Consider the following 21873-nt stretch of genomic DNA (forward strand, 5'->3'; position numbering starts at 1 on the left):
ACTTCCAGCGAATGTTGACGGTTATCAACCGATGACGATCATCTTCCGCTTCAGGTGCGGCAGCACGCATTCTCATTCGCAGTGCATCGATTGCAATTGCAGCACGACACACACAACAGCAACAAAAAAAAACCAATCGCGTTTCCAGTGTAGCGTGTCGGAACGTTTCCGGCAGATCGTGCCTACACGGCTATAAAATCATTTGCCCGTCCGGCTACTACCGCACCCACCGGATTCGGGATCATCGTTAGCAAACACGATAAGATGATGTCGCTTGAGTCGAAACGTAAATGGACCTGTTCGGTGTCGTGTTTCCGGCCAACCCCGAGGCCCATTTCCGAATCGGAACTGCTCGACAGGTTGCTGGAGAGAGGTTAAACCAACGCCTTTTATCGATTGCACCTAATCGTTTCGACGTGGCCAGGAGAACATGGGGCGGCTAATGTGGGTGGAGAAGGAAAGATTGAGATTACAGTGTCACTGGGCTAATGATCGCCTTTTCACTTCCAATCGAGACCAGCTTCTTGCCATCGTGCTTGACCCCTCGGGCTCGATTTCGCCGCATCGATTTCGAATGTCCATTATGAAAAACTCTCACCCCGGTCAACGATGCCAATGGATGGCAATGGTGGCGAATTATTGGGCCCAACCTGCTGATGCGCTCGATTCACCTGTCGGATGATGAGTTCAGGGCGCCACCAATAGCCGCCGCCACCATGTAAATTGCGCGAGTTTTGCTTTCCTTTCGCCTTCGGATGTAGAGGCCAACTTCCGGCGGTGGTGATAGCGATTGCTAGTGCTACTACTAGCTTACCTTGGGGGCGTGTGCGTGATACTGTGATATTTACCGACGTGCAGTCCATATTTCACTTTATTACCCATTGTTCCACACGACCAGGCGGGAGGCTCGAAGTAGAAATGAAGCGTGCAGCGTGTAACATACACACGCGTCGCGATTGTGGGGTAGTTCAGGGACATGTTTCTACTTTTTTGAAGTATGGTTTCACCCAAGTTGTCTAACAGTTCCGTCACCTTGTGTTCTGATTTCTGATTCGGATTTGGAAGTGCGTTGGTTTGGTGAGCTATAAATTGATCAGTATCAAAAAAAGGTTTATCTCGTTTAATGTAAAATTTGGATGCATTTGTAAAATGAGCTTGCCATTTCATCCAGAATATATTTAATTTATTGAATTAATAAATAACACTCAAAGAACTTCAGTCAGATAATTGGCAAACGTGGACATTTAATTACTAACCGTTATAAGGCATCCTATATAAATGTCGAGATAGACTAATGACAAAAGCTACTGAATGAAAGTAACCAACTTCAAACTTACCTAGACAACCAAGATAGCTCAGTAAAATAATCAATTAAGTAATAAAAATATTATTTTTGACCTAATCTATTCTGAACGAAATCTATTTTAAATGAGACAGAAGACATAATAAGTTCTTCAGGTTAAAACAGATACTACATAGAGTACATGTTGCCTAATCAATATCCCAATTTTCCACTCATTATCACAAAATGAAGAACAATTTTAGAAATATTGAACATTGGTACAATTAAAAGTATTGCCTATCATTTTTATTTGTAGCAAGTGCTCTTTTTTATATGAATATTTATCTGCTCTGACCTTTTTCGTTTCCTTCGTCCATTTCCTCAGATTCTAATTGAAAGTAAATAGATCCCAGCTCGGGCGACTTGTTAATTCGTGTGTACACAAATAAAGTTTCAATGTGAATGATACCCTTCCAGTTTTTAAGTGGTTCTAGTCTAGGTTTTAGTTCTAGTGGTTCAACTAGTATGGTATGATTTACCAAAATGCGTTTGTTTGTGCTTTATATTAAATTTGTAAAGTTTTATAATAGTGAAATACGCAATACGTTATTAGAACATCATTTAAAAGGTCATGCATCAAAGCATGAACATCACATGCTGGTAAAGTCTTTATCCCTATTGAAACAACTGCTTTTACATTGAAACTAGTAGTAAACAAAACAGAGGAACTGAAACTATACTCTGTAGTTCTCTTGAGTGGGGTTGTTTATCATCCAACAACTCGCTCGATAGCTACTGCTGGCAAGCGATGGCATTGCCACACAGTTTATATTAATGTTGATACGATTGTCACGTTCCGATCATTATTGCTTGGGACTCACCGGTGATGCATATTTTCATTAGCGTACAGTACAGTATGCATTTTCGTTCTATTGTCTTACAAATGCATTATCATAATAGTATTTTATAAACTTCTTTTAACATCCTCTCGATGAAATGCTTTTATTCAATTGTGCCATCCACACGGTATACACATACATAAGCTTTCATTTTAATTTTATCTTTTGTAAAAATAATAATAATTATTATACCTATGCAGTGCAGGGTATTATCTTCACAACATTTCCTTCAAATTCACTTGTGATTACAAACTATCTACCGATTGCATCCTCGGTTCCGTATTTTTCCCCTTTTACTGCTTCTATTGATACGTTTCGAAAAAACTTCCGGTGAGGTAGTTTTGTTTTGTTTGTCTTACCATATTTGCGTACACATGCAGCATACTTACCTGATGTTTTTCTTTCTCATCTCCGCTTTTCTTTACAGTGTTCATCATGGTCGAAACCGAAGCTTGCTGAAAAGCCCATTCCGAACAGCCGTCTGTCTCGTCCGCAGCTAAACTTCCGCGTCCGGTTTTGCGAAACACAAACAAAAGCCTGAACAAACAGCACAACAGCATAACAGCAGATGAAGACATCTCAAAATAAACGCCCACCGTTGCAAAATCTCCTCCTATCCGTACCCACAATTAAGCTGCAGCTCCTCATCTTCGTTATTGTTTGTCAGCCTGCTCGGGCGATCCCACATCCCACACTGAAAGACGTTTGAGGGCGCAAAGTGAAGATGGTGTTAAGTCAGATCTTTCCTAGCCAAAGTGCATCCGTATCTCGGCATAATTGAGTTATCCAAGCTGCGCATTGCACGATCGGTCACGATCGGGAACTATTGTGTGTGAATGTGTGTGCGTTTTAGCCCCAAGTCGAAGGGACGGAGTAGATGGCTGCACACACTTAAATGGAGGGTTATGACATCAGCTGCGGGTCGATTGTGTTGTTTAGTTCACACGTGATATTTTTTGGAGGTGCAATAGCAACACGGCTACACGGACAAGTGACGACAGCAAGGAGCAATCGTTTAAAAAAAGTGTATGCAAATTTACTTTAAATCGGTCACATATCGCGTAGATGAAAAGGTTTGCAAATCATAGGAACGTTCTACTGCTATGTGACGATTTTATTTCAAAAATTCTTCTTTCGATTATCTTTTTTTGTTGTTTATTTATTATTTAACACTCTTCATACGACTGAACAGAAAACAAAATTATCTTGTTAATTTAATTTTATGTCACACCAGCTGTAACGCTTCGAGCAGGCGCTCCGAACTAAAAGTTCTTTTTTCATGCCAAAATATTGCTGTGGGAGAATAAAACTTTACTGCACTACAACACGTGAACCATCAAAAGCTCCCTTAGCGCCGCCCCACGTGTACCGCAAGGCATGAGAACGCTTCGCCTTCCTTCTACGTTACGGTCATGCAGCATACTCGGCGAGGGTTTTCCCGCACCTGTGCATGCCACTTTTTTTTATAGTGAGCATTTATAGACGTTGAATTAATCATGCAATGGATTGTGTACGATGCTGACCGGCTTTAGCCGCCCCTAACCTACGTGCTGGCCCCTTCTGTTCTGGTTCCCTTCTGTCTGTACGGTTGTCGGCGGCGGCAGCGGGCGCTATTGTTTAGCGAAACACCAACACCCAGATGCCCGAGCGGACAAAGGAACGCCAACGAATTTCCACAAAACATTGCCACGTTTCTTTTCGAATTTTATCCCCCAAAAAAAAGCTTTAAAACAACAACAAGCAAAACGTCAACATCTTGTGTGAGACTTTGTGTTCGCTGACTGTCAACGAAAACACTTGCAAACTATTGCGAAAATCTGCCACCGACACGCCATCCACGGCAACATTGCGACAGCCAAGGCATACATTTTTCCCAGGCGGCTCCATAATTCCTCTCCCATTTTCCAGGAATGAGTGATGGTTTTCCTTGCGAAATCAACATGAGTGCGACTGATGCTGCGGTACCTACGAGCAGTGCTGTGATCGCCCTACGGCGATAAAGTGCAAACGAAAGTGACGACAAAAAAAGTGAGAACAGAAGCAGGATTTCAAAATTTGTGTTTATTTTGTTAACGAAAGTTTCAATCAAATCGTCCAATGTGCATGTGCTATTGAGTGTTATGTGAGCGTCCATGTAAAGCGTACAGAACCAGGGCAGAACGAGTTTTGGCGAATTTTACCCGACCCCACCACTGCTCCCCCAGTTCCCTGCTGACCTTCATACCAGTGGCAACATGAAATGGAAAAATAAGGAGCCAAAACAGTCGGTAAGTGTTGTCTAGCTCAAAACGTGTACCTATTACGCAAGGAAAAAGCTTAAAGGTTATGCAAACCTGTACGATGCATTGAATTGGTGTAGCGTCCGGGGGGGGAAACTGTACCTAAAAAAGTGCACGTTATCGATTGATGTGACATGATACGATGCGGCAGCACGTTCCTTTCCCCTTGCAACGAGTTGGTTTATGAGCTTTTGAAATTGAAAATGCTGACATTCACCTTCACCTTTACCAAAGGTCGTTTAATGAGTTCTTCGATTTCGCAGCGGATGGCATTTGAATTTGTTTTCCCGATACTGGCACTACGATTGCAATTGAAAATAAGTGTACTAAAATTGGGTTTGGCGAAAACAGGATGTTCTGCCACATTCTGCACCATTTGTACCTAATTTGCAGCCCTGGTGACATCATTTTTCAATTAAAATATCGTGTAAATCATACGTCAGAAAGTTTTGTAAGTTGTACTAGGTGCATTTCGTTTATCTGTTTTGGTGCCTTCCTTTGCCGTGTGCGTTGTTCAATTTTATCACCGAACGTACACAAGGTATAGATAAGAAGAAATGTATATATTGCGTTTTAAATTAAAATTTCAGTTGTTTTGAATTAGTTAGTGCGGTCCATTTTTCTTTATTCAACTAATTTCACGAAAAGCTTGTCTCCAGTTTTATTTTCAAAATAAAAAAAAACAACAAAAATAGCTAAATTATCTATAAAAATATCAAATCCATTATTGTACTTATTGAATTTATGTTGCTAAGGGGCGGTCCCGCGCTACAGTCGTCAACCCGAACGACTCAATAACATGCCCGTCACAGATTCAAGGCAAGAATGAATGAATGAATGAATGAATGTATAGACCGGCATGTCCGCGTAGTTAAAATAGAGATTTTATAACGAAATGGTGGCCTGAGGGAGGGGGGAGATGTGATTGCTAGAAGGATAGTAAAGAGATCATGATAATAACTAGGAAAGAGATCCATTTTTAACCGGTTTATCATTAGTTTTATTTGGAATTTGGAATTTTAGACTTATTCTGTGTTTAAAATTATCATCGGCTTGAGGCTTTTGCGCACAACAACCATGGTCGATATATCTATGTCTGCTTAAGTCACTAATGAGCTTGGCTATCTCAGTGAGTTGTTGGTCAACTCACGCATAGTCCTGCTTATGGATGGTCGATCTATACGGCACTTCATCCCTTTATGGGCATATTGTTCAGTCGTGCGAGTTGACTTGGAAGATTTTAGATTATCTATACGTTTTACATAATTGCAACAAACCATTTCACACATATGATTTGTGACTAACAACAGCATTCTCGTATGCGAACCGGAGCCCATCACTCAAGTGGTCGATTCCGATCCCTTCCACCCGAACCAATTGGTAAGCTTATCGCTTACTTTAGCAAAAATGGTTAGTCTGCAAAACAGCAACAGACAAAAACACACACACAAGCGGTGATGGCATCCGTAACGTTAAGTGATGTTTCTAGCTTCATTAAGCAGCCACTTCCGAAATCGCGTCTTTTTCGCTTTCCATTGAGCCGGTCCTGGAACCCGGTTCGGCAAACATCGATTTTAGTAGCGAGCGATAGTGTTTGCATTGATTACGGTTGCTACACACGGTGTGTTGGAAATAACAAACAAACAGTGTGTCCGTGGGCCGGATGCTAAGCGATGTTTGTTGAAGAGAACGGTTTTGTTTCCACTGTAAATAGCGCATTTGCGATCAAAACAATCACTGTGCCATCGCCGTTTGCTTGCGCACCGAGAGGATCGTGTCGTTTTGATGTTTTGATAAGGGCATTCGAATCGGTGTTTCGAACACACTCCCTGGCAGGCAGTGGGAAATGTTGCGTATGATTTAATTTCGAGTGCATCGTGTTCGAAGCATTGCTGTCGAAAAAGTGTTGAACCACTTGACCGCTTGCTAGCTTCCATACGGACATACGGACACCACAGCATGTAGGGTGGACATGATTGGTACACGCTGATTGCACGTGCACGGTCCATTAAGAGAACATTTTCCAGTCTGGCTCACACGACCGGATTAAGAGGATTGTGGAGGGCTGGGAGGGCTTGCCGGCCACCGCACGCTTAGCGCAATAACCAATAGATTCCGATATATTGAAACCAAACAACACTAACAGGCAACGGCAAGTACACGATGGGCAGCAAGCATCGTACATGAAAAGTGAAAATTCCTCCCCATTATAAGCTGTTACGGTTCATCCAGCATGATGTTCCTCGTTCGAAGCACCTGTTCCGATGGGGCGAAGTGTAATGAAAGAGGTTTGTGGGGGGGACAAACACGTCAACATCACCTCAGGTGACTGTCCCCTATGGCAGACACAATCGATCGGCCGCGAGCCACCTCGGTATGGAATTTGTTGGGAATGTTGGAGTACGGCTGATTAAGCTCTTTGCCTCGCTGGCCAGCTTTCGCCACTCCACCGTTTCGTTTCCGCTCGTACGGGCACACACACACACACGAGAGAGTGTTTTGCGTAAAATGTACCTTGTTCCCTACCGGAAGCAACACTGGGAACTATCGCAAACCACTCGGGCGGGAAGAATGTGAACGATCTCTTTGCTCGATTTAGTTGTTTATTTTTTGTATGCGTGATAAGTATTTTTTCTGTTTTGTCCTTCAATGTGCCATGTGATATTGATTTTGTGTTTCACTTTTCCGCATTCCGCTGCCGCCGAGCCGTGGCAGTGTCTTGAGGGAATCGTATGAGAACGTACGGCGGAGAAGACTACACGGAAACCTTGCTTGTGCAAGAAGCCTAACCGTCATACTTTGTTTTACTCTAAACCTTTAAGTAGGGTCGTCTTTTTCCTGTGCGCTTTTTTCTTGGATCGATGCCTTCATATTCCACCGGTTCGGTTTCAAACGTGCTTACACAAACGTAAGGCACGAACAGGGAAACGGGCCGCTTTACCGGCTTCGTGCTGACATGCTGCTCATCTGGACGAAAGTAAATTTCCTTTTATGGCAACTATGTGGGTTGTGGAAAACAAACAACGAAAAAACTAGTTGCATAATATCATGAACCAATTCGGACAGCAGCATGCGTTTGTTTACCAGGAAGGATTTGGTTGATTTGAATAATCGAACTACTTCGAACGTGGTTCTGTGGTTGAAGGTTTATTATGAACAAAAAAATAATAAACCTATAACTATGATATATACATTTTGATAAATTAAAACCTTGAATCATAGCTTATCGCAAAATACAAGCAAAGCTATACAAATCGGCAAAAAGGTTCTCAAAGGCAAATGCTATTCAACTTTGTCAGCAATTAAATTTCAATTTCCGTTTGCCTTTGTCACATGGCTCCCATCCTGCATACGACACAGAACGTGCCTTTCGACATCCTTGCATCATAACCGAATCCTTAAATAGCTTCATTCCTTGATGCCGCATGCACCGGCTCACGTTGCACAGTTGCAAGAAAAGTTTTACCTGCAGGAAAACACAAACCCGTACCGCTGAAGGGCTTTCCACCACCATCCATCGAACACATCGGCCAGGATCTGTGGCCCGGAAAATGATAGTGTTTGCGAAGTGGAGCACACTTCCTTATGCATCTGGGTTTGTGTCGGTGGGAAATAGGTACTTCGGCAGCGCTGTGAACCGCCTTGCTACCTTGAAGTATGGAAAAAAAACAAAAAAAGGCGAGCTGCCTCGAACTGGGGAAGTAGGATGAAACCCGTGTTAGCTTCTTAGCTTGCAATGAATATTCAGAGCAACCTTAAACTGCAACACGATCCTATTACGGGGGTGTTACGAGTTGTTGCCCTTCTTCTGCAGCGAGTTTTCTTCCGCCTGGACGATTCGCACGTGATCGATTTGCAGCAATGTTGTTTTATTTTCTACCTTAGTGCGCGCTCTCTTTCTTCCTTGCACGAGGCGAGTTGAGTTTTGCGGGTTGAATTGCTACTCTTAATCTAATATATGTGCCGACAGGGCTAAATTGCACACGCACGCACGAGAAATCTTGTACTCTGCCGTCTTGGCGCACTGCGTCAATGGAGAAATGCTCGTCTTGCTTAAATAACTCACCGTATGGATGATATTGGATTAATGAGAAGCTTGTTAATTGATGAATGCTCTGACAATTAAGGACACTTACTTTGCTGCTCACCATGCGTAACACCTTTCCAAGAGTGCCTTGGTGTTTGATTGATTGAGGATGCGGATCATGTTATAAGTAAGCAAATAGATCGATGTACTCGACCATGGGCCGGTGTATTTGGTAACGAAACTCCAATCGAAATCGAATAAAATTGAAAAGGGTCTTGAATTCATGTAACTTAAGGTGACTTGAAATTATTAAGGTACACAGCCGTATTATGTCCGCTAACATAACTGTGTGTGTGTTTTTTTTTTTCTTAAGCAGTATCTAAATGTATTGCTCTAAGTATTTCTGGTATCTTTATCAATTCTTGCAAAAAGAGCGATACTGATTATACCTACTTACCGCATTGTAAGAAAAATTCACTCACATTTTCCTTTTAAGGTTGCATGTCTTTTACTGCGTTTTTTATCACATTTTGCAGTAGAATCTCACTGGTTGGGTTTGTGGTTGGGCCGTTCATTAGTTGGTACATCAATAGTTGGGTTGTCTGTTGCCCAATGAGGTAAAATGAGGTAGAAGGTAGAATGAGGTAGAAAGAACATCAGGCTATTAAGCATAGCCCTTGTGTTGTATTTTATATTGAATCACAGAGTATTCTGAGCACAAAATCACTGATTATGATTACACTGAGATCTCTGTTATTCATCGTAACCAACGTCCAACAAACAACCCAACCATCGAGTACGTATTTGATAATGAGATACAATTGCTAAAACCAACCTCGATTTTATATACAAAAAGTAGGAATGAACTATAGTGACACAGAGATACTATATATGATTAACACCTTTGCACAGCAATGTTGTGTGTTGTGTATGAAATGTGTGGATAGGTTCTAGAGTAGGCCCCAGAGACCTTAGCGTGCCCAGTGCCCCTTTTCATACTTTAATTCTCGTTGTAATATTGGCATCGTTTCTTTCGTAACTCTCCAGAACACAGATAAACTAAAGTGTTTCCACTTGTTTTTCGTTTCACAGATCTCTAGTGTTACGTCAATGTCATTCCTGTCAGACGAAAATCTCACCTTTCATCGCTTCTCCGATGGGACTATCTCGTTCACCTCCGAGCGCAAAAAGTCGATGCAAAACGTTCTAGACGGTGGAGGAGGCGGTGCACCAATGAAGACTCTTGCCAGCGGTGGACCCAACACAAAACAGCCCTGCCCACCATCGACGGCCATTGGCACCATGGACGGCGGAGGTCAAAGCCACACGATCGAGCGTACGCGAAAGCACTCCTACACGCAGGCAACGACGGGTTCGTCCCCGATCTGGACGACGAACGCATCCTTCAACAACTACACAACCAACACCATCACCAACAGCAACCGTCGGCACGCAGGCCGCCCGCGAAGCGTTGCACCCGTCGGTGATGTCACCGATGGCGAGGGCGGCGGTTCCACGACAACGGCCGGCATTCCGACGTTGAGCGATCTGCGCTATCTGTCCTCGCCCTCGACCAATCCGAACAACTCGAGCATGATCCAGAACGGGTCTACCGTGAAGCTCATTTCTACCAAAGTCAGCGCCAACACCGTTGCACCAAGCGATGATCAGTCAAACAAGCAGGTATGTACGTCCGTTTGTCTCGTACTATTCGGGGTATTGGGGTGGAAGCTTCTTCGTTACGCTGCTCCTTTTGCTTGCTGCTGCTGCACACCCGATCCGCTCGGATTGATTCGCTACACGTGTCGGTCAGCAATTCTGGCCGGCCACAGATCGGGGCCGGCCAATTCCAACGGTTCCTGAAGAGCGTGTGATGGATGCGATACGCTATCCGGATTGTTTCTGCACAAGTGACACACTGAATATGCGTTCAGCACCCTTCCCTCGAGGCACCGTGGCTACACGACGTTCGTTCCGCTGTGTTTCGTTGGCGGTCATTTGTTCTTTCGCGTGGTTCGTCGTACGGTAGTGTTGCCCATTGGGAAGGCGCCCGGTTCCGTTAGAGTGGCGAAACTGGACCACCCCGGGTGGACCATCTTTTATTCATAGAACTTTTTTTCGCCGGTTCCAGCAGTTTCGGACGCATGCATGGCAGGGAAACGGGTGAAATATTAATACCAGAATCAACCGAGAGACTCTTACCGTAATGTTATGGAAGTTCTCTCGGTTCGGTCGGCTTAGTTTCTGCGTTGTTCTTACGGGAAATGTTTTTAGCATTATTTTTGTTGTTAAGATCAGAACCCAAGAGAAGTATTTTTTTCAATTTCGCAAGTTTAGAGCGATTGCAGTAACGGTCGTCACATTGGGCGATTATTTCACAGCAGCTTCGCAAGGAAGTAGAATATAGAATTGGGGCTGATAATCTATGCTTAAAAGGAATTACGTTCTAATGTTTTATTAGCTCAATAAAGTAACGGTTTCATTCTACCGTTCGTTTTTATGAAATCATTTTCAACTCTTCGTTGGATAATATGGGAAGTTATTACTATGTTGTTTGTTTTTTCCTATCTTCTACAAAGTTTCAGTATGTCTGGACTGTTGATAGCTTACGTCAAAAATAGTATTGCCCTGTGTCATTTACTTTGGAGATATCTGGAAACTTAACAGAATTTCGACTACTAACATCTACAACTTGTTCTCCCATACATCAACACGAAAAAAACGTGTCTTTGCTTACTATCCAACCTGAGCTTTAATACGACTCTCCCGTTCCGTGATACTCATAAGTCTAGGAAGCCTGTACAGGCCGACATAGTAGGATGTTACGTCAAAGATAAAGAATGTACAAACATTTTTCTCCACTTGACGTAACATTTAAAATGAAATTCCGTACGTCACTGTACGTCACTAAATTGTATGTCTTCGTCAGTTAAACATGTGTGAGTGTTTTATTTTTAATTTGAAATACTACGTAAAACTTTAATGTATCACACATCGGCGATCTTGTTTGCTTACGTGGTTTAGATATTCTCCAAAGACCTATACAATTCACTGGACAGCAGGAAAAAAAGACAAGAACAGTGACAAAAAAAACTCTGGCACTTAAAGAATCTACAACAATCTACGCTTAACCTCACCGAACGTGTTTAGCAGCACGGTTGAGTGTGCCATCCGCCGATAAGTAACGCTACTCTATGCTATTCTCCTATCGGTGCTGCGTGCCCGATAGCACAACATCGTTATGCCAGGATTCATCAAGTCGAACAACGGGGGACCCATAAATTCATGGAAAGCTCATTCTTTATTTCTGCACCACTCGCGCCAGGAATGCTGGTAGTGCGATTCATAGCGCGCACTCGCCTCATGATTTACGGTGACGATCACTACGGACACCCACAAACCAAACCTGTCCGCGATAGGACGTTAGATGTGCATGCATGCGAGTGGAAATTCTATTCTCGATGGCTTCATCACTGGAAAGGATGACGCTTTTTGGTATCCCACTGCAACCGTACCGTCGGTTGACTTTTTGCCTTGCGGTGTAGGTTAGGATTATTGGTTTTGCGGTTTCCTCGACGGAATCAATCAAGGCTGATTGGGACGGGCTTTGTACTTGGTTGAAACTATCAAATTGCACGCTCTGATTTGCGCTGCATAAATTAGCATATTAAGTGCGGTCGAAGGGCCTCGAGAAGTTAAACTAATGAGCAGTTGTAGTTGGGCAATGTGAAGGATGTGTCTGTTTAAACATTGCCGCTGCTGAATGATTTTAAAACAGGTCTAATAATTTTTTTAACCCATCGCCAGCGCGTCATTGTGCGATGTGCCCATCGGTTGGTGCACTCACACGGAAAATCCCTCGTACGCAACTGTACGCAATGGCAACGTCCGCATTCGAAGGTGTCAATTTACAGTATCAGTAATTTTCTGCCTCATAAAATCCACTTCCAAACTCCAACTCCAAAGGCAACAAAAACAAAACAAACTCTCGCTAGTATGATGCGGACAATAAAATAGAGCCTCAGAAAAACTCCGACGCCTCGGCGGCAGCAGCAGCAGCATCATCATCATTCAGCCGAAAGCGAGAGTAAATGTGCATTGAGGCGACGGCTGTGGGAGCTTTTCTGCCTGAACTAGCCGCGCTGGAATGATGAATGGGACTAAAGAGTGGAACGCTGAAACATTTGTAGCCCCGATTCATGATGATAATTTTCATATCTCTCTCCACTTTCCTAACCGATTCCCAGCATATTGCGGTCTCGTTCGTTCGTTCGTTCGTTCGCCAGGGTGCTGATTTGCTACCAGAAGCAAACTTAACTCATCATGAATTCTAGGACAGGTGCCGATGATTTTTTGGTTTTGTTTTCGGCATTACTTTGTTTTTCCTACGCTAGTCCATGGGGAACGGCTCGAATGGGGCTTCGGCATTTGATGGTTTGTCCATTCGCCCTTCTTAATGCGCCCTTCCTTTGCTGGTTACTTGACCTATCCACCCCGATCTGTGGGCTTGGAAAGTGGTAGCAGAATTAGAAAAGTAAAACCACTCAATGCATAGAAAACTAGGCAAGCCCTTGCCGGAGAGTTGCCTTTTGTTTTTGTTCACCACCTCGCAAGGGCGCCATCCACCAACACCTTACAGTTAATCTTCCAATGTAAACATCGCATCATTAAAGATACCCGCTGTAAAGCCGCCACGGTCCAGTCTCATTGCCCTTCGCTTTCTTAGTGGGCGTACGACGCCCCAATCCAGCACTGGCGTCGGCAACGTCGGGTGGAGAAACGCGTAGTGAAATCTGTACCGGAGAAAAGTGTCGATCCTCGTACAGCAGATTTTGTATTTAAATGCACCGTAGCTGACCCATTCTGCTGGTGGTTAAAAGGCTCTTCTGATAATGATATGATTGAAGTGAATTTTAGCACTCAACTCATCACGCTCGATCGATCTGTGTCACGGGGTTTGAGGGCACTGGTTTCCTACGCGTACGCAACCATTTGGTTGCTATTTTCATTTTCTGTGTGAGCATTCAACATTCCTCCAATAAACAGCCATACTTTGGTATGTTAAGCCCACCTAAACACGCACAAACATACTTTCACTGGTGTGTTGTGCGATAAAAAAAAGCTATTCCAAGCTCAGCAATGGTTGCCTTACACTCTCGATTGCTCACACCGAACAAAGCAAGAATTTGTTTTGCATTCCTTACGCCGTTCCAAGACGGCTGAAAGCATTGAACTATGGCGACGTTCTTCGATAGAGACAATAGCGGCACCGGTCGCTTCGTTCGCTTATCTGTAGAAAAGAATTACAAACAAGATAAATGAAACTTCGCGCCAGCCCTACGGTATGGGCTGAAGTCGGTATGAAATTGAAGTAAAAGATTGTGTTTTGTTTTTTTTTTTCTTCTTCTGATGCTACTCTATGGTTCTAGAGAGCTCTGGCAAAGACCACTTAAGTTATCACGCTACAGTTGCATCCCTTTGATGATTGCTTAATATTTGCCTGCTTTGCGGCTGGAAAATGCTAACAATCAATATTGTTATTGCGTGCAACAATTAAAACATTGAACTAGAAGTCCCTATTGAAGGCTAATAATGCACAAAGTGTTTAGTTTGACTCTGAGAGTAGCCCAAAATTGGGGGCAAATTTTGGAATCAGACATACTGTATTAATCTTCAGCATTGCTTGGAGTAAATATTTCATATTCTGACAGATGTGTTAAGCGGAAATAGCAATTGCGTGTAGTCAACCGTGTTAAGGGAGATTATTTAATTGCAAAAAAATCCTAATGTAATTTTAATGGAATTATTTTTTTTTCACAAATTTAAATTTCAAAATAACATTTAAAACAATTGTTAACGGATTATTGTCAGTTTTTCAATACAAACGTATGTGTGAGACTTTTGTATGTACGAGTATTGTGCAGTTCCTTATTCTTTTCAAAGCTAGGACGGAAATTATGCTTTCCAAAAGATGGAACGCCAATAATTCATGTTTTAAGTAGTTTTAATTGCTTTGCCAAACTATTCAAAATATTAAATTCTGGTAATATTGTTAAATACAACTGCATTTGTTCCTTCATATCTCAAACTCAACCTTACACCTATTAGTCGCCTTCATCACCTCTATCGATAAAACAATCTTCCGATTGTATCACATCTTGACAGTGGTCTCATTTGTTCTGCAAAAAAAAAATACTGACAACACAAAAAAAAAACTTGTCTTTGTGCCATAAAAGCGGAAGCCTTTTTTCTGTGTCTCCGTTGTTGTTTTTTTGTTAAACCTTGTTGCGTACTGGACATGTACGTCATGTGCATTTTACTACTACTAGACACACAGAGCGTGGGCGTAAAAATTGGATCCCAGAGTGAGATGAGCCCGCACATTGATTACAGCTTCGCCCCATTAGCTGGCCACTTTCTTGCGTCAAGACTGCGTCGGTTGCAATTATTCGGGTAGCCCGATATAAACCGATCAAGCGGTAAGATATCACCGCATCCATTACGACACGGAATGATGCCGACGATGGATGGAAGGAGGCCACACGGTGGAGACATGTGGCGAAATTATTAGGAGGCCAACCGGTAGGAAAAAGGCAAATTTTGATGATGATTGCAGCTAGCTACATACAATGTACACGATCAATGTACCCATCCTCTACGCCCATGAGAGTATCTCGTTTCAATTTGATCCTGAGCATTTCTTGTGCCTCATTTCTTCAATCGCATTGCGGGCTGCGTGGGCTTCACTTTCCTCCATGTGACGTCGTGGTTTTTTGTGTGTTTTCATTTAATTTTTTTTTTCAAATTTCCATTACCCGCTCTTACGCATATCGATCGTATCGCGTACGTGTATTACACCAATTGGAAGTGAGGTACGAAAAAAGCCCAACACAAGTACTGCTTTCAGCTCGCTCGGGGCTTGTTGTGGCAGCGATCGTATTGCGCTTGTGCCTGCCGGGCACTTCATTTTTTTTCTGCCTCTGCTGCTGTACAACTCCCCAGCGGTCATCTCAGTTTTCATCATACGCTTATGAGGCAACGATATGCTGCTGCTGGTGCTATTGTGGGCGAAGGCAGTGGTGGGGGTCGTACGCGCTTTGAATTGTTTCATCTGGTTTCGGAGCCACCCTTCCCCGGGCGGCGGCACGGTTTGTTTTCATTATCCTCGTTTTCTCCCTCGGCGGGTGTCAAATATGGGGTAGGCTCGAAGAAATATGAGTCCGCCCTGACTTACTTCGCATTCTGTGTGCCTCTGTGTAAGTGTGTAACTTTTTTTTTCTCACCACATTTCCTCACTTTCTATGGCTTTGAGGTGTAAGGTATGGTGTGGGATGGTGTGGGCAGTTTGGTGTTGTTGAGCGCATTTGCATTCGCTAGAAAGCGCCATCCGTCCAATGCGGTTGGCCGGGCCAGCTATCGGTTATGATTTGGTCTAGTTTGATGGATGGCAAAATTGGACAGCCTTGTTTTCCCGATACGAGGCTCACGTTATTGAATTGCAATTTTCCTATTTTTCTTTATTTGTTTTCTCTCTTCTCCTTGTTTGTCGTTGAAAATATGTGCTTTGTTGGAAATGAGTTGTCCTGAACACAGCTCATACATCTCTTGTGCCCAGCGTATGTTGATTGGTCTTGGCTAACGTTTGAAACGGTTTATTGGGCATGATATGAAATCGATGTGACATTCCGCAAACAACGTGGGACAGCATGCCTTTTAGAAGCCCGGTTTACGCAATAAGTGGTAACAAACATATGTATTTGTTGTATAATTTTGTTTCTCATGTTTTGACGATGCAAGCTGATAGCTTCATTATTTCGTGTTATCATATTCCCTTTTAGGAATGAGTATTTGCAACGTATGATAAAAAATTACATTTCCAATCATATTTTCCAATGAATTTATAAATCCAAAATCCCACCATAGGCTTCCACATATTCACCTTTTTTGCAACTAGCTATTTGGTTGCTACATTGATTGATGATGGTTCTTCTACCCATGCACTGCACAGAATTATGATATTTTCTTGGAACGATTTCAACAACAAACATTCCTCCAACCTTGTCTAGTCGGTCCAAAGCTGGATTTTGGCCGAGCTCATCTAGCCTTCTATTTATGGCCCGTACAGTGTGCTGGCAAGCCCAACAAATTGATACCTACACACTCCTAGCCCGGAGTTTTGGTCCAGCACTCACAACAAGGAGAGCGTGTTGTGGCAGGATATTTTTGGAAAAAGGGAGAGAGAGCAAAACCGCGATAAAAAAAAAACCAGTCAAAGGATCAATAATCACCACCCACAACAGAAAAATGTCGACGGAATCTGACAATCCAAAATTGAACGCAAGCATACACCCGTTGGTCCAATTTTAACGTTATCACAATTTCATGGCACCAGGGGAATGATGAAACTTTTTATTGAACATAAATCCTAAAACATTAACGAGTGGCATACCCTTTACATTGCTGCAATGGGAGTATTTTTGTTGCATGTGCTCAAGCTACAGCCAGTCGCCATGCTCGTTTCTGACGTGCGAGAAGAGTTTTTTTTTCTCGCCAGACTAATTAATGATGGGATTGAGTTGATTGTAACGTGTTTCCAGGTACGGTAGACGAGCGCTGGAATACTTTGCAGGATTATTTAACATACACTGATGCTTGTGGGCGATAGCATGCAAATGGGATCAATTTCCAGGATGCTGCAGCGTTTACTTATGTTGAGAATGTGAAGTAGAATAACATGTTTTGCTGTTTCGGAAAATATAAGGGCAATTTCACGAAATCCCCACCCAATTATGTTTGCTCAGGAGCAACCACATTGAAACCTTCTGCTTTTCTGTCAGATTTACACCGCTTTTACTTCAGTCTAGAATATTTGACCAGTTTATCGTAGGATGAAGCTTTGTATGGTCCCAATTCTTTGGTCGTTAACAGCCCGGCAGTGTTTATTGTTGCTCATTATCGTATTTCTAATTACACCGTCCAAAGATTACCTGACTGGGCCAGTTTATTTTCAATTAGGTAATTACTTACGGCTTTAACGTGCTGTTTGTTGCCTTTTCGAACCGAACCGCACCAACCCATACGAAACGAGGACTCTGCTATGGGCTAGAACGACCCTTTCGCAAGCGCACCGAATGCTTGGCAGCCAGCAATTAAGTTTATTTGGATTGGGAAGTGATAAAGTGTATTCTCGTCTTTGATCGCGATCAAAGCTGCTGATGACGAGGCTGCTGCAGGTTGACTTGTGTATGTTTAGGTACGGAAATGTATAGTCCCGTGATGTCATGCAAGAATAAAAATCAACGCAATTAGTACGCCCGATATGTGAATCCGGACGTGTTTATTTCCTCAAAATGGCGTCATTTAGCAAGGGACTCATCGAAGGGGTCATTTAAGGGTCGTTCATATGAATGATTTAGCGCGCTGCTCTATGGCCAACCAGTGTGCTGGAGGAATCGGAAGATTGGATGTATCTTCTCAAAGTCACGATCAGCCGCACCGCGTAAGTAATGGTTCCGAGACAAAAGCATGAGTTAAAGCAAAATGGAAACGCGAACCAACCGATGCGTCTGTGTCGGCTTCTCCATCGATGACGCGCTGCTATCGTCTCGACGCGGAGTCATCAGGTCAGCTATGCTTCGTTACATCACGAGGTCCGGTTGGAAAACTGGAATTTTTTGGGCTCTTCCGCGAAGCGCACACTGCGTCATACATTGGGTTGTTTTGATTTGGATAATCCAAATACGATAGCCCGAATCGAGAAACTCTGTACAAATCCGGACGTCACAACCAAATGTTTAGAGTAGTTGTGTTTTTCTTGCTTCAGAAATAAATACCATATTATGCATTTATGTTTTTTTGCTTATTTTAAATTTAGCTTAAATACTTAATTCGATCAGAAAATCCACGATACATTCTCTATTGGTATAAGGCTTTTGTTTTTAGTTGTATAAAATATTGATCAAACTCTCTTTAATACTTAAAATTTTAAAATTACTAAATTATTAAAACTTCTTACACAGATAATCAGTTTAACAACTATCAGCTAGACACATTGCTCAAACGATGTTGAGCGAATTGCATACCTGCTGTTGATATACGCCAAAATGTATGCAACACGCGTATCGCGCTAGGCGCCACTATTCAGCACGCGATTCGAGCAGTGTGCTGCCTGTATATGTTCCTACAAATCACTTCGCGTAGCCCTTCAACGGTTCCTCCAATGATTTTTTAACTGTCATTTTATAATTATTTTTACTAAGCTATTTTTTTTTAAAATAAAACTCATTAATTTCCAGAACTAATCTGTTTGGTACTTCAACCTCCTTGTAGTTTTGTCCTAGTAATGGGCTTATCTGCCCTAATTGTAAGAAGTATAAAACAATACATAGGCCGTTCTTTGTTCTTATATTGTATTTTCAATGTGATGTTAATCGTTAATTATAGTATTTGATTGCATATCATTTGGTGAAAATAGTTGAAGAAGAATCACGTGAAGCAACCCTGTCGAAAATCAGGTGTCCATTTGGATGGAAAGTTGCAGCCAGGGGACCGAGTATCACGGAGAATTATTGTAAACCGGGCCATGTCACCACGACGTGCTGTATTTTGACCAGGAAAATAGTTATATTTTGAGCAGAGAAATAGTAAGATATAGAGAGAGTGTGAAAAAGAGAGTGTGAAAGAGAGAGGAGAGAGAGAGAAAAGAGAGAGAGAGAGAGAGAGAGAGAAGAGAGTGAGAGAAGAGAGAGAGAGAGAGAAGAGAGTGAGAGAAGAGAGAGAGAGAAATAGATCAAAAACATGAAATTCTTTCATTTGGTATATAATATACCATAATTGATAACCCATACGGCAACCTATAATTTAAAATGTTTTTCACATTTATTTCAACTCGATAACTAAATAATAATAAGTAACATGGCCTATACGTTCTAAATAAATACTCTTATGTATTATTTTACATCATGGAGCCATATGAATTCGACTACTAATCTTTGTTGTCACTTGGGACAACAAGATTGACTAAGCTGGCGAGGTCATCAATTTAGTCTTCTGACATTCTACGACATCTCGTCATAAAAGTCGGAACAATATTCTTACATACTGTCTACCATTGTTATTTCATTTTCGAATACATACTTGTCACGGATGGCTTTAGGTTGTTTCATTTCCATTTTACGACTTTTTGATTATCTTTGGCGTTCATTATTAAACTTTGCGATGTAATGTAGCAAAATGTTATCTTGTGTACATTATAAAAATTGCAAGCCGTTCCTAATTTCATTTTACATAAAACCCTTTTGGGAGGTTCATTTTGAGAACATCAAATTAAACGCCTAAAAATTGACGCCATCACGTACACGCGATCTGTCAAAGATAAATGTTATTAGTTTGAGAAAGCTCAATGGCGGTAGTAAGCAGCATTAAAAATGAATTAACGTTTGACACGCGACTAGTTCTCGCGGGGCATAACCTTTTCTAACGGTACTGTACAATAAAAACTTTCCTTTTCTCCATCTTTAGCATAATCTGTCCTTTTGGACTGACGCGATAGCGTGGGAAATTGTAATGCAAAAGTATACCTATAGCATTCGAGCTGTGATCGTGTTGCAAATTTTAACTGGAACGAGCTTCCACCTAGAGTCAATACTACTTCCGCCTTTTGGGATGAGCATTTTACTCAGATCGGCTGAAGTTGTGAGCAAGAAACTGTGCTAACTCTTGTGAGTTCTGAATATCAGAATGCGGAACTGAAGATAAAAGACGAATGCGCAAGAGGGAGAATACAGTACTCCAAACAAACCAAAAAATGGGTCAATGTAATTTCTATCCGTAACCAGTTTTTTAACTATCTATTCCAACCAGCACACACACACCCACGAACAGAATCTTGGTCGAGATTCATCAGACGCTGCCTTGGGCTATGTTCTACTAGTTTTTTAATGATTCTAGTTACGCTCGTTTCATTATCGTACCATCGGCTTTTACGCCTAGTCGTTCAAGCGGTCCCACCATTCCCACCACCAGTTTCGTGCTCCCACCCAATGAAAAAAATGTAATAAAAGAAGAAACACAGCACACAGAAAGCGCCGTGCAGGATAATTACGATTTAATGGCCATCCGAAGCATCACGGGTAGAAGTTTTTCCGCGGGCAGTTTCCAGAGCGCTTCAAAGCCACAGCCTTTTTTTATTGTAGCTGTTGTTGCGGAGATTTTAACTGGTTTCTTCAAATTACAATCATTAGGGAAAACGATAACGATTTTTCGTATAAAATGTTATGATTTACATTCGTGCACATTTGCTCAGATCACACTCTCTGCCGGTGTGGTACGGACGGGATGGAAGTTAGATGATTGACCAACCTTAATTCGCTTTCCATGTAGCAGATCAAATCTTGGAAGAGACACAAACAAACACGACGAAACTATTCCACAACAAAACTTCTCTTCGCAATTAATGTGACGAAGTAAATTAGTGACAGAGATAATTTAATATACCTACCATTTTGAGTGAGTTTAGGCTTTTAAAAGTGTTTGTTTGGCGTTTGTTTTGCATTTAAGGCCCGCTTTCTCATCACACTTTTTTTCCTCCGGATATGCAAATCGTCCATTATGCAGTGACATCTTCGTACAAAACCCAGTTTGAAGATATATCTGTTTGAAGCTCGAATATCTTCTTCTCCGACCGTCTTGTATCCCGGTATAGCGGACGTTTACATAACGAGCTGAGTGTAAACGTTGTTTAGAAAGCTTTTATTTGTGATTTGTGTTTCGAAAAGCTTCGAAATCAACAACAAACAAACGCGAATTGTGATTTATTCTTTTTCATTCAAACAAACGTACACAGATACACTAGGTATTGCATAGCCGTGGTGCGTGTGATGGAGGGCTTCGCAATCGCTCCCGTTCCGGCATTAGGCACTCTAAGCTCAGAAATACCCTCCGTGAGCCGTCCACCCGCGGTCACGGTTAATCGATGGAATCGAACCACTTACCCCTCAAATAGTAACACGGTTGTTTGAAGGATGTGTGCCAATGTTTGCCTTGCATTTGAACTGCAACTAACGTTTGGGTTTCTTGTAGCTGCCTACCTGTGGATAGGCTGTCTTCTTCAACCCTTTTAAAACCGTCGCAACCGCCGGTACCCATTGCCCAAAACATACTATTTGTGTGCCGTGCGGAGTTTAAACCTCCACTGGTTGGTCAATCTTTCCCAAACAGTTTAGCTTTAGAGAGTTACAGCCACACAAAAAAAAATCCGATGGTGTAAAATAATCACTCAGCCCAACGCCCAATACGCTCCAATAGTCGGCACGAACGCGACATTGGCAAGACTACTTTTGCTTTCTTTCTGTAGACTTTTAATTCTCTCATTTTTACTCTCTACAC

The 21873-nt window shown here is 42.3% G+C and overlaps 1 protein-coding gene across 2 annotated transcripts in view; it reads left to right on the forward strand.

Moving 5' to 3' along the window:
* The window catches only part of LOC1275734 (sodium- and chloride-dependent neutral and basic amino acid transporter B(0+)), a 52000-nt gene that overhangs the window by 11566 nt on the left and 18561 nt on the right, over window positions 1-21873 (forward strand). For both annotated transcript variants that reach the window (XM_061650656.1, XM_061650657.1), the window contains exons 2-3: window positions 4090-4448; window positions 9580-10170. In XM_061650656.1, coding sequence (XP_061506640.1) covers window positions 4416-4448; window positions 9580-10170 — 624 coding nt within the window. In that variant the 5' untranslated portion in view covers window positions 4090-4415. The remainder of the gene's footprint in view (window positions 1-4089; window positions 4449-9579; window positions 10171-21873) is intronic.

The sequence above is a fragment of the Anopheles gambiae genome, chromosome 2 (genome assembly GCF_943734735.2).
Source record: "Anopheles gambiae chromosome 2, idAnoGambNW_F1_1, whole genome shotgun sequence".
Classification (NCBI taxonomy): domain Eukaryota; kingdom Metazoa; phylum Arthropoda; class Insecta; order Diptera; family Culicidae; genus Anopheles; species Anopheles gambiae.